We start from the raw sequence: 14,339 nt of genomic DNA, 5'->3' as shown, positions 1-14,339 counted from the left end.
ACTTTGGATCCATGCCTAGGATAATACTTTCCTCATAAGGATATGGAACTACATACCTTGCAACACTCGCAACGGATTCAGATCAGTGGGCAGACGCTTGTTAATATGGAAGATCTTCTGCACATTCCATATCATTCGTTTCAGATTGCAGTCCACCACGGTAAACATGTTTAATTAAAGAGTGAGTGATAAGAAAAAGTCAAAAGAATAACTCTTTTCGGTGGACAACTCAGGTAATAAGTCAGATCCTAAAACATGTAACTCACTTTTAAACTCCTTATAGATAGAGGTAGTTAGGATCTGACTCATTGACTGAATAGTCCACTGAAAAGACTAATCTGCCCTTTTTCCATTTTTGTTGTAATATTAATTTTTTTCCAACCTCAGTGGTGTAGTGCTTATCGCGATAGACTCTGGATCTGGAGCTTGGTGGTTCGAGTCCAATTCAAGTCATAAAATTTAGCGAAGTTCATTAAGCGGGGAACGACATTTTGTGACAAGCATTTATGTTTATCACAATTCCTGAAAGAAAAATGGAAGTTACAAATTGAATTGATGTTTCTTTTCTTTCTTAGTGACACACATGAAAGAACAACCTCAGTGGTTAGCGTGGTGGATTTCGCATCTGGAGGTTGGTGGTTCGAGTCCAAGTCAAGTCATGATTTCTGCATCGCTCTGAAACCGAAATAAAAACATGTTTTATGAATTGAAGAGTCTAAATCTAAAGACGAAAATTGAGTTTGGATCAAAACATATTTTCGATGTCCATTGAAAAGTATTGGTGGGACTATGGAAAAACAACCTGACTCGTTTGTGTCATGGTCCCGGCAATGGCCTGGTAAAGAGGAATGCGTGGCTTCGATCCCAGCTTTGGCATGGAATTTTAGCCTCATTTATTTGAGAATTTGACCACATATATAGGTAACAATCTCGTCTAGTGGTTACCTTTCAGTCAAGAGTCTACTATTGTGATTATTATTAAAACTTGGTTATCTTGATGAATAATGGGTGTAGGATAAGGAAAGTAAGAATTAAACAGGATTGTGTACTTTATTTGATAATATTTTTGGTAGTTATGTATGCAGGCATTCTTGTATAAGTTTTATCTTGGAAGTGGGTAATGTAAGATAGCTGATATCTACCTAAGTAAAATCCATCTGTTTGTACATTCCTAACTGTCTATGACGTCTATGTGTTTGCTAAACTGCTAACCTTTGACCATTGCTGAAAAGCATGAACTTTGAAACCTGTAAAACCAGTAAACGAAGTCCTTCTGAGAACAAACTTGTTGATGATGATTTCATTTCATAATTTTATTTTCAAATAAAAAATTCCTTTGGAACGCTAGATTTCTATAAGTTATGTCCTTCATCCACAATCCAGTTTTGGCTCTCACCAAGCATATACTGATGTGTTAGAAACATGATTAGCTGTTATCTTTGGAGTCAATTGTGTTGTCATTCTTACATTATTCCTTAAGAACCAACAACTATTTTGGAGCCTGTGGGGTTGTTTTCAGGACACAAATTTACTTTAGAAAAGATGGAAGTTTAAATAAAATGATTGAAAAAAACTCAGGAAACTCACAGTAACAAGTGTCTCTTAAGGTGGTTGATAAAAACCTACCTGGATGAAGATTTTACCCCAGTCAGTAGGTATCTGGTTCTTTTGACGTGTAATGGTCACACCAGATTTTTCTCTTCCTTCTGTTAGTTAAGTAAGTGTAAAACTCCCTTCACTAAAGAGGTTAGCAGCTGTAAGTACCTACCACTACTCTTATATTATTATAGATTTAGTTTTAGTTTAGTACGTAGTCTTAACATTGTACCACATACAATTCAACAACTATTTTGGAGCCTGTGGGGTTGTTTTCAGGACACAAATTTACTTTAGAAAAGATGGAAGTTTAAATAAAATGATTGAAAAAACTCAGGAAACTCACAGTAACAAGTGTCTCTTAAGGTGGTTGATAAAACCTACCTGGATGAAGATTTTACTCCAGTCAGTAGGTATCTGGTTCTTTTGACGTGTAATGGTCACACCAGATTTTTCTCTTCCTTCTGTTATTTAAGTAAGTGTAAAACTCCCTTCACTATAGAGGTTAGCAGCTGTAGGTACCTACCACTACTCTTATATTATTATAGATTTAGTTTTAGTTTAGTTTAGTACGTAGTCTTAACATTGTACCACATACAATTTATATTTGTACAAATAAAATTGATTGATACTCATAGTGACGGTAAACCTCTATCAAACAAACACCATTCTTCTTCTTTTTGGTGGGAAGATCGGAATTTCCACTTACACAGTCCACATAGTCGGAAGTGGCACGAGTTGTGTACACTTAGAGGGAAAGGTAGGTATTGTAGGGTGGAATTTGATTGATACTCATAGTGACGGTAAACCTCTATCAAACAAACACCATTCTTCTTCTTTTTGGTGGGAAGATCGGAATTTCCACTTACTTACACAGTCCACATAGTCGGAAGTGGCACGAGTTGTGTACACTTAGAGGGAAAGGTAGGTATTGTAGGGTGGAAATCTCTCTGTCAGTTTCCGGGTATCGATTCTACCTAGAAGTTGACCTGACAAGGTGACCGCGTGGAAACTGGTTTGATTGGGATGGAGAAGTTTCCACAGAACCGGTTGAACTTTCTCGGCCTATATATTGTCGATATTGCTCCATTACCTGACAGTATTACTTCGTTTTACCCAGCTTAATTAACTGGGAAAGGATTTTTTAATTGCGTTGCGCATAAATGCTTGTCACAAGTATCGATCACCTCAATTATTAGAACTAGATAAAATTCCTCAACTAGATAAAATTTATGACTTGACCTGGACTCGAACCACTAACCTCCAGATCCGAAATCTAACGCGTTAACCACTACACCACTAATGGTCAGCCTAATTCAATTCCTGCCGGGGTGAACTTTACTTGAAGAGCAGCATGCCATCCAAGGTTTCAGGTTCAATGCCCTGCAATTTCCAACTTTTTTTCGACATTGTGTTTGGAACAGACCAAAAATTGGTAGCCGAATGATCGATCACAAATTGGTATTTTTACGCATACCAACCTACTCGTACTACTTATCGGAAATTAATTCTAACTAATACCACATGCTGTGTAATTTACTACTTTACTTACACTTTTCGAAAATGATACCTACTACCTACCCATATACACGCGGCTGATTTATTTACATTTAGGCTGAATCCCTAAATTATTCATGAATTCCAATACACAATAATGTTATGTGTCTAATCGAGCTGAAACTTTTTATCAAACTTTGTGTGTCGGTAAGTAGAATGGTTTAATTGGTAATTTAGATCTATTGATCAATGCCGATGGGTTTTGCATACTCTGTGGGCTTCATTTCCATAAAGTTTTAACTTGGTCATTCGACAATTTTCTAGGCGTTCACTGAACTCAGAAAAGAGACACTACGGGGGGGGACTATAACTCCAAATCTAGTGAGTAAATTTCTATTAATTAACTTATTCTAACTAGAATCACCTATGCTTATGGGTTGAAAAAGACATGGTTTGCCAAATTTCACCAAAATCGGACAAGTTGTTCGTGAGTTATGGTGAAACAAACAAAAACACAGACGAACAAGGCAAATGTTCCCGTTGAAACTTTGACATTACTTCGATCGTTCAATGTAATGTAGATCCGAGCTGAGATGGTCAGATTTATGATTCTCTGAACCGCGCTTTTCCACCCAATCTTTATTATTTTTTATCCCGCAAGTAGTGACCATAGCAAAGTTCGTCCCTCACCGGCAATAACCCTCATGTTGGTTTGACAATACATCATTAAAGTCAATATTTGAATTGAATCTTATGAATGTCAGTCAGATCTTGATATTTGATGATGCGATGAGATGTGTTTGTTTTGTTCGTTTGCTTCCTCTGCTATGTTTTTTGGTAGCGCAGTGATTAGGACGCTCGTTTTGGTTAGAGGGAAGGCCCTGTGACTTCTAACCGTGTCGCGACAAGAACTTGGTTCGGCTGGAAATCGAACGAGGGACGTTTGTAGTGGTGGCAGTTTTACCCTCTATTCGGTGACAAGCTCTCTAATGGTTTGTCCACATATAGTTGACTGGTCGTCGATCGACGGAACCGTCTACATTGCCTCGATAACATAGCTTCTCCTTGTCGATCGACGGCCAGTCGACTGTGTTCGGACACATCTACACCTTAATATTAATTTCACCCAGTCTGAGTGGGGCCCGGAAAAGCCAGCAGTACGCGATTGTCCAGATCGTCACACCTATTTGGATACTAACCAAGCGCAACGCTCAACTTCAGTTATCCATGGGGAACTGTTGAGACTAATAAAAGTAGCTGTGGAAGCATTGTGCCAATGTGCGGGTGACTCAAGAGACGGTCAGCCTATTCTCTCGGATGGTGTATTGGGTTTTTGGCAACAACCTGAAGGATTATAGAGTCTTGGAAACTTTCCAACTTTCAACAAATTTGAAAAGTCCCGGGATACCCAAAGAAATGCTTTTCCTCTATGGATGCAAAAAATGTAAACAAACAAAAAAGAACGCAAAACCGCACGGCATTTCTGGCTTGATTTCCTTTGAAGAAATCGAAGTTTGAGGTTAGGTCTCGGAAACCGCAGCGGTCGCCGTGCGGGAAACCTCAGCGGTTTTGGTGTGTCAGCTCTCATTTAAACATGGGTTGTAATACTCAGCGGTTTTTTGGTGTGTCTAGGCCTTAAGAGCAGCTAGCAACAGATTCAAAATAACCGAAAATAAAATACATCAGGGGTACTCAAAAGGTCAATTTTTTTCCTGTCAAAAGAAGGTCCTGCCATTTTTTGACAGGACTCACGGAGGTAAAACAAGGGTGAAACTGGGAGATTTCGTGAGTTTACTACGAAGTGAAGCCGATTTTCGGTTGCTGGCAGTAAAAAGTTGTTGTAGGTTTTGACAACTTCACAATAGTGAAGTAAAACGAAAATCGCGAAAAAAAAATCAAAACAAAACTTTCATTTTACGTTTTCGCCTTTCGCCTCGAAAGGAAGGCGTCACGAATGTCGATTTTTATTCTGTTTTTCGTTAATTTATGATGATCTAACCACTGTACGGTTTAATTTGATTCATATTACATCTCTGGATAGGCTAGCTTTAGCTAGACCTGTCTATTTACACCCTTGAACCATGGCGATGGCAGATTCCAAGGCACCTTTGCGGTGCGTGAAGAAGGTGCAATTCGGGATCCTATCACCCGATGAAATTGTAAGTGAGCATTAATTGCACCAAACTCTTTATCTTTGCTTTCTAGTCATTCAGAAATATCCTACCTACCAAAATATTCAAAATATCTCCATTAGGTACTCAATAAGGTACATTTACACTTTTATTTTTTCCCGTTTTTATTATTATTATTATTATTATTGGTTCCCTCAAAACAAGCTTGCGGTTCCCTCAAAATGGGCTCGCGGTTCCCTTGGGAACCGCAAGGGAACCGCGGTTCCCGGTTTGGCCACCCCTGTTCTTAAAGAATGCGAAAACAACAACGATTTAATTAGGTAGGGTTGTACCTCTCTGATACAACCGCGACCTATTATCCAACATGGATATGAAATTATCAATGAAGGAAAGCCACTAGTTAGCAAGTACATGATATACTCGCCTCTCTGATACAACCGCGACCTATTATCCAACATGGATATGAAATTATCAATGAAGGAAAGCCACTAGTTAGCAAGTACATGATATATGTGCTACTACATACTATGTATTTACTTGTACTGGTCTATTTGATTTGTAACTTCAATTATCAGAATCTACGCATAAGCGTTTCTCAGCAATTTTTTCACACCCGAATCTTGGATATTATAAAAACAGTAGAACTCACATAAAAGGCATCCGTGTTCCAAATGACACTGACACATAGACGCGATAAATGAGAAGGTTACTGGATTGGACGCTGACAAGGTTGACTTGACGTAATGGTCTTCATTAAGAAGATGAGGAAGACGTCAATATGAACTTTGCGCAAGAAATGAAGACAGTGCTGAAATATTTCAAGAAATGTGTGGTTCACCGCCGTTTTTATTTGGAATCCATGAAATAGCGGCTACTCTTTGACTCGTGTGGTCTGTGTCGTAGCATGCCCATCCCGTAATAAGTATGCCTCAAAATAAAATTTGAACTAGTTGCTAGAGATTTAAGAATAACTTCGACTTTAAACCTTGTTCATTACAATCATTACTGTTTGGTTAGCTTCCACTCAACAGCCTATTATTAGATTATTATCTACAGCTATCCACTAGCTGAGAAGATACTAGAAAGTCATAAAATTCAAAATCCTCTGCAGCTTTATTGAGTTGAATTTAAGGCTTGGTGCAGTGACCTCTGTAATGTCACCAAAATCTCTAAAAATGTTCCTGAGGCATAAATACTTCTGAATATTAATCTGAACATTAGTCAAATTTTATTTGACTTCTGGTTCGTTGGAATGAGACAAAAGAAATGGTTAAAAAATGACTAATAAATAGTTCAGTGAACCGTAGAACTCACTGAGATATAGGATCTGTATAGGTACGGCCCCAAAGGTCCATTTAGACCTAAAATTTACTAAGAAAATTTCAGGTATCTGTTGACTTCTTGATAAAAATCGGACAAACCTTTTGAGAGTTATGGTGAAGAAACCTGTGAAAGGAAACATCGTCGAGTTAAAAGTTACATAGAAATCTATAAAAAGAAAAGAAGAGGGGGAAAAAAAAAACAGATCAGACCTCTGAACACATCACATCAGGCAAAAAATATGTTGTAGGTTCCTGTCTGACAAAACATGGAAAAAAATCTAAACATTACCTACCGGAAATGATAATCTTGTTTCAGCGTCCCTTATACCTTTTTATTACTATTGTAATAATAAAGGAAGGACGGACTAAAAAGGTATAAGGGACGGACTATTGTTAATGAATTTTATCGAAATCGTGGTTTAACCGTTTGGAAGTTGTAGTGAAACAAACTTGCAGGCAAACTGAAGGAAAAATGTACTCCGGGGATTAGTGGAGTTGATGGAATTACCCTCCCACTAAATTTTATCAACAGTGACCTTGTTTTAATGATAATCAACTAGGAATCTGATTTAGACATTTGTACAACACAATTCAGAACATGATTTGGGATGATCTTTAAGGTAAAGCTAATGAGTGGGTAATTTCAGATATTGGTGTAAAATTAGGTGGACTAGGTGGTCAGTTCGCCTCTGTGAAGGAATAGGGGCTGTCTTTTTGAACAGGCCTCTTACAAAACGAAGGTTTGGTGCTTTGGTTCATAGCTCCTATTGCGAGTGTTTATCCACAATGAAATAAATTTCGAAATTTTGGCGCTTAGCTCATTTAAGAGTACCAATAGTCGGTTTGGTCGTAGACATTCTATACATATATCCATGGTAAAATTGTCTTATCGAGATGTTTTATTAATGTGGTCCGCTTATTATCGTAGTAGAGATAGGGTTGCGATTATTTTAACACGGATCTTACCGTGTGGTCTCATGATCTTGTCCATTTTAGCGTTTATTATTATTTAACTGTTCGACATGACATGTCCATCCCGTATTCCCGTATAATCTTGGTCTGTGTCGCAATCCGGAGAAATAGTTAAGCAAATGTTTATCTTCGAAAGTTTACTTTGCTATGCTGTTGGCAAAATGGGGGCGTTGACATCTTTTCCTCCGTCATTCTGACCAGTCATCCTGAATGATTTTTCTCTCAAAGAAATACTGTATCAAAAGGCTGTGTATTGCAATCATACTCGTAGCATGAAGAAGTGAGCTCATAAGTTTTAACTTGACGATTTCTGCTTCAAGTTTGGCGGTAAAAAAAGTCAAACTAAGAACTTACTAAGTTTGTTGAACCAGTTTGCAATGCTCAAGATAACAGGACTGGTCTTTTCCTCCGTCATTCTGACCAGTCATCCTGAATGATTTTTCTCTCAAAGAAATTCTGTATCAAAAGGCATGCAGATTTAATTCATCATTGAATGTCAATACGCTTGTTGAATATAATACACTCACGTGCGAAAATTTCGGTACACATTGACTTTGGGATTTATTCAACATCAACGATATTTCAATTGAAAATAGGGCCAACTAGAAAACCGAGGAGATCCCTTGAAGACAACAATATGAGCTTTTAATTGGTATATGAATCACTGTCAGTGACTGTCTCTTGTATTTGATTATATTATCTACGACATGATCAAGAAGGTTAGCTCCGTTTCTATCTGGATACAAGTGAAGCCGATTTTCGGTTGCTGGCAGTAAAAAGTTGTTGTAGGTTTTGACAACTTCACAATAGTGAAGTAAAACGAAAATCGCGAGAAAAAAAAAATCAAAACAAAAAACAAAACTTTCATTTTACGTTTTCGCCTCGACGTAGGAATCCGTGCTGTAGCTATTCCGACAGTTTGTCTCCACCTACAGACGATACTATGGCAGCTGCTGCCCTGTCATAGGGTATGACGTTTTATGAAAACTAAAATCCCATCCCCCTACTGTTGTCATGGGATTTTTCTCGAAAAATCTCGTCCTCAACACGCTCCCCTGTGCTAGATCCCGAAAATCGCGAAAAAAAATCAAAACAAAACTTTCATCTTTCATTTTACGTTTTCGCCTCGAAAGGAAGGCGTCGCGAATGTCGAACATTTAAGCAACGTTCTGTGTGGTCAAGTGGTCAGTTTCTGGACTGGGGACCTTTTGGGACATAAAGTTCGACATCTTACACTGAACTCAAGTGAAGCCGATTTTCGGTTGCTGGCAGTAAAAAGTTGTTGTAGGTTTTGACAACTTCACAATAGTGAAGTAAAACGAAAATCGCGAAAAAAAAATCAAAACAAAACTTTCATTTTACGTTTTCGCCTTTCGCCTCGAATGTGGACAAACCATTAGAGAGCTTGTCACCGAATAGAGGGTAAAACTGCCACCACTACAAACGTCCCTCGTTCGATTTCCAGCCGAACCAAGTTCTTGTCGCGACACGGTTAGAAGTCACAGGGCCTTGAATGTCGATTTTTATTCTGTTTTTCGTTAATTTATGATGATCTAACCACTGTACGGTTTAATTTGATTCATATTACATCTCTGGATAGGCTAGCTTTAGCTAGACCTATCTATTTACACCCTTGAACCATGGCGATGGCAGATTCCAAGGCACCTTTGCGGTGCGTGAAGAAGGTGCAATTCGGGATCCTATCACCCGATGAAATTGTAAGTGAGCATTAATTGCACCAAAGTCTTTATCTTTGCTTTCTAGTCATTCAGAAATATCTTTGTAAATATTCAGCATCGATTGCACCACTTTGTGAAATTGCTCCTGTGCTCTGGTTGTTAGGTATTCTTGAAAGGCCCGAGGTCAAGACTCGTAGTCCTTCTATGCACACCAACTAACAGCTGCTGTGGTAACCCCTGGTTCACTGATCAACCTTGAGTAGCAAAATTCTACATACACTCTGGGGACTAACTTTGATTCTGAACTTTTCTAACATTTCCAAATTGCACTTTTAGGCTAGTGCACCAAAGAATGATGGTTTTTGTAAAAGTAACAGAACTAGTTCAAATGAATTGTACAGTTACAACTTTGAAGTTGAACCCTTTAGCTGGTAAACTCAATTCAATGGAGGACTTCTGCTAGGTATCAATCTTCATATGTTTCAGTCCCTGTACAGAAGCTATTGTGTACAATTTTGGTGTGAGAACTTGTGATTCTAGTCATTCAGAAATATCTTTGTAAACATTCAGCATCGATTGCACCACTTTGTGAAATTGCTCCTGTGCTCTGGTTGTTAGGTATTGTTGAAAGGCCCGAGGTCAAGACTCCTTCTATGCACACCAACAGCTGCTGTGGTAACCCCTGGTTCACTGATCAACCTTGAGTAGCAAAATTCTACATACACTCTGGGGACTAACTTTGATTCTGAACTTTTCTAACATTTCCAAATTGCACTTTTAGGCTAGTGCACCAAAGAATGATGGTTATGGTAAAAGTAAGTAACAGAACTAGTTCAAATGAATTGTACAGTTACAGCTTTGAAGTTGAACCCTTTAGCTGGTAAACCCAATTCAATGGAGGACTTCTGCTAGGTATCAATCTTCATATGTTTCAGTTCCCTTACAGAAGCTATTGTGTACAATTTTGGTGTGAGAACTTGTGACCATTTAAATATTCCTCTCACATTTGTCCATTTTATTACTCATTTGCAGAGACGAATGTCAGTCACAGAAGGTGGTATCAAATTTCCCGAGACCATGGAGGGTGGAAGACCCAAACTTGGAGGTCTCATGGATCCCAGACAAGGAGTGATTGATAGATCCTCTAGGTGTCAAACATGTGCAGGTTAGTTCTGCCAATCCTGTTTGGAATAGTTGTTACCATTCAAGTTTGATTGACTACTGATTAGGCTATTATTATCTGTGATTGAAATTGTTTTTGTAATAAATCCTGTTTGGAATAGTTGTTACCATTCAAGTTTGATTGACTACTTATTAGGCTATTATTATCTGTGATTGAAATTGTTATTGTAATGGAATGTACCTACATACTAATTCAATTTCTTTAGGGAGCCTGAACTAGTAGACACACCTTCAAATTGAGAAGCTTCATTCTCTAAGCCTGCTGGAATTCTGCATACTAATTCAATTTCTTTAGGGAGCCTGAACTAGTAGACACACCTTCAAATTGAGAAGCTTCATTCTCTAAGCCTGCTGGAATTCTCTAGATAATTCAGAACCCTAACAATTCTTCTTCTTGATTTACAGGAAATATGACTGAATGCCCCGGACATTTTGGTCACATAGATTTAGCCAAACCAGTGTTCCATGTGGGATTTGTCACCAAGACAATCAAAATCCTCCGCTGTGTATGCTTTTATTGTTCGAAACTTCTTGTCAGTCCAGTAAGTAAATTGCATACATTTGTAGTAAATTTTCTTCACTTGATTGGTAACATGGGAAATGGTAATTTTCAGTAAATTGGACAAGCCGCCCCATAGTGACAGTTAGAAAATAGATTTGAAATAACTTGTTTATTTTAATATAATTTTTCAGAGTCACCCCAAAGTACGAGATGTTGTCCTCAAAACCAAAGGTCAGAGCAGAAGGAGACAAGCATTTATTTATGACCTGTGTAAGGGCAAGAATATTTGTGAGGGTGGAGATGAAATGGACATTAACAAAGATGGTGCTGAAGACCCCAATAGTTTACAGGTAAGAACCACTCTATTACTAGATGTGACCCCAATGTCTAACAGAGAAGTTTAACCCCACCCTTGATCAAAATTTATTTCCCTCTTAATTGATTTGTGTCCAGTCTTTGTAAGTGAAGTTTAGTTTTTTCAGGTTCTAATAATTTGAAGTAAATATTTCACTTGAAAGCTTGTTTTTAGTAAATACTTCACCAGATTTATGTATGATTTCCAAGACATTTTTCCTTTCTTTTCTCACAGAATAAGAAGCAAGGTCATGGTGGCTGTGGTAGATATCAACCAAACATCAGACGTTCTGGATTGGATTTGACAGCAGAATGGAAACATGTTAATGAAGATTCACAGGAAAAGAAGATACCACTCACAGGTAAGGGTGTTTTACTAGTTTGCTTAGAAAATTATTAGAATTCGTATACCTAGAATAAGAAAAAAAAAAAAAGGCTTAGGTATCTACGTAATGTTTCCATGTTTTTCTCTTTTCTTATTTCTTGTTTAAATCCCAACTAAGGCATTATTTTTTACTCCTCTATGTAAGGGCAAGAATATTTGTGAGGGTGGAGATGAAATGGACATTAACAAAGATGTTGCTGAAGACCCCAATAGTTTACAGGTAAGAATCACTCTATTACTAGATGTGACCCCAATGTCTAACAGAGAAGTTTAACCCCACCCTTGATCAAAATTTATTTCCCTCTTAATTGATTTGTGTCCAGTCTTTGTACTTAAGTGAAGTCTAGTTTTTTCAGGTTCTAATAATTTGCAGAAGGAGACAAGCATTTATTTATGACCTGTGTAAGGGCAAGAATATTTGTGAGGGTGGAGATGAAATGGACATTAACAAAGATGGTACTGAAGACCCCAATAGTTTACAGGTAAGAATCACTCTATGACTAGATGTGACCCCAATGTCTAACAGAGAAGTTTAACCCCACCCTTGATCAAAAATTATTTCCCTCTTAATTGATTTGTGTCCAGTCTTTGTAAGTGAAGTTTAGTTTTTTCAGGTTCTAATAATTTGAAGTAAATATTTCACTTGAAAGCTTGTTTTTAGTAAATACTTCACCAGATTTATGTATGATTTCCAAGACATTTTTCCTTTCTTTTCTCACAGAATAAGAAGCAAGGTCATGGTGGCTGTGGTAGATATCAACCAAACATCAGACGTTCTGGATTGGATTTGACAGCAGAATGGAAACATGTTAATGAAGATTCACAGGAAAAGAAGATACCACTCACAGGTAAGGGTGTTTTACTAGTTTGCTTAGAAAATTATTAGAATTCGTATACCTAGAATAAGAAAAAAAAAAAAAGGCTTAGGTATCTACGTAATGTTTCCATGTTTTTCTCTTTTCTTATTTCTTGTTTAAATCCCAACTAAGGCATTATACCTGATGAGCACACACACTATCAGGTAGACCTGATAAGCCTGATAAGCACAGCACACACACACTATCAGGTAGAACTAACAGGTACGGCTGAAAAGGTCCGTCTGTCAGGTCTACCTGATAGTGAATGACTGGCCTTAGCAATGTAATAACTGTTACATTACAAATTCTCGTGTGGTCTATGTCGTAGTATGCCTAGGCTGACCATACGTCCCGCTTTCGGCGGGACAGTCCCGCTTTGGAGCCTCTGGTCCCGCTGTCCCGAGAAATCCTCTGGGGACGCTAAAATGTCCCGCTTTCGCCCAAAGTCCCGATATTGTCCCGCTTTAGCTGGTCCGAACCTAATATTATCATTGAGAGCAATGAGCTCGGGAAAAAATCCATTTTACGATTCCAACATTGTACAATATTATGTATCAAAGTATTTGAAAATAAAATCATTGAGAGCAATGAGCTCGGGAAAAAATCCATTTTACGATTCCAACATTGTACAATATTATGTATCAAAGTATTTGAAAATAAAATGTAGTTCTTTGTGTTTTTTATGTTTATACCTACCTAGTTAAGTGGGTATACAAACATATCTAGGTGGGTATAAAATATGTTTGTACCTCACCACCCCCCCTTCGTCCAAAAAGGACTGCGTCCCGCTTTGGGCCAAAAAAAATATGGTCACCCTAAGGATAAGGTGGGTATAAAAATTGTTTGTACCCCCCCACCCCCCCCCCCTTCGTCCAAAAAGGACTGCGTCCCGCTTTGGGCAAAAAAAATATGGTCACCCTAGATATGCCACACATACGATAGCATACCGGGATAAACACAACAGCATTCCACACTATGCTAAGTACAGTGACTAGTGGCGTGTGTTTCACGGAAGCTTTGGAAGTACCGCTTCCCTTCCTCTTTAATAATAAACCTAAGGATAACCAAGATTTTCTCATAATCCAATATTTTTCTCCCCCAGGATGATTTGACTCACAAGCTGGCTGACATTATCAAGTGTAACAACGAGTTGATTCGTAATGAGAGCTCAGGGGCGGCCACACATGTGATAGCCGAGAATATCAAGATGCTGCAATTCCATGTGGCCACGCTCACTGATAATGATATGCCAGGCCTGCCCAGGTATGTAGGGGACTTGACTTTGATATCTCCATTATTCATCAAGATACACAAGTTTTAATAATAATCACAATAGTAAAAGGTAGGTAACCACTAGACGAGATTGTTACCTAATATATATGGTCAAATTCTCAAATAAATGAGGCTAAAATTCCATACCAAGGCTGGGATCGAAGCCACGCATTCTTCTTTACCAGGCCATTGCCGGGACCATGACACAAACGAGTCAGGTAGTTTTTCCATAGTCCCACCAATACTTTTCAATGGACATCGAAAATATGTTCTGATCCAAACTCAATTTTCGTCTTTAGATTTAGACTCTTCAATTCATAAAACATGTTTTTATTTCGGTTTCAGAGCGATGCAGAAATCCGGTAAACCACTGAAAGCTATCAAGGCCCGGCTCAAAGGTAAAGAAGGTCGTATCCGAGGTAACCTCATGGGAAAACGTGTAGACTTCTCGGCGCGTACTGTTATTACACCTGATCCTAACTTACGTATAGACCAGGTTGGTGTACCCCGGTCTATTGCACAGAACATGACCTTCCCTGAGATTGTCACCCCGTTCAATATGGACAAGTGAGTTATTTATTAGTTTACT

The 14,339-nt window shown here is 38.2% G+C and overlaps 1 protein-coding gene across 1 annotated transcript; it reads left to right on the top strand.

Annotated features, from left to right (window-relative positions):
* Positions 1-5,008: 5,008 nt before the first annotated feature.
* LOC103505459 (DNA-directed RNA polymerase II subunit RPB1) lies at positions 5,009-14,317 on the top strand (the record flags this gene model as incomplete). Its single annotated transcript, XM_026820792.1, has 10 exons — positions 5,009-5,252; positions 10,231-10,363; positions 10,786-10,922; positions 11,074-11,232; positions 11,472-11,615; positions 11,767-11,841; positions 11,978-12,103; positions 12,343-12,486; positions 13,581-13,741; positions 14,096-14,317. Coding segments are annotated over exons 1-10 (1,379 nt in total), but the record flags the coding sequence as incomplete, so codon positions are not given.
* Positions 14,318-14,339: the final 22 nt, after the last annotated feature.

The sequence above is a fragment of the Diaphorina citri genome, unplaced genomic scaffold, assembly GCF_000475195.1.
Source record: "Diaphorina citri unplaced genomic scaffold, Diaci psyllid genome assembly version 1.1 scaffold176, whole genome shotgun sequence".
NCBI lineage: Eukaryota > Metazoa > Arthropoda > Insecta > Hemiptera > Psyllidae > Diaphorina > Diaphorina citri.
This window is presented reverse-complemented; position numbering and strand designations above follow the sequence as displayed.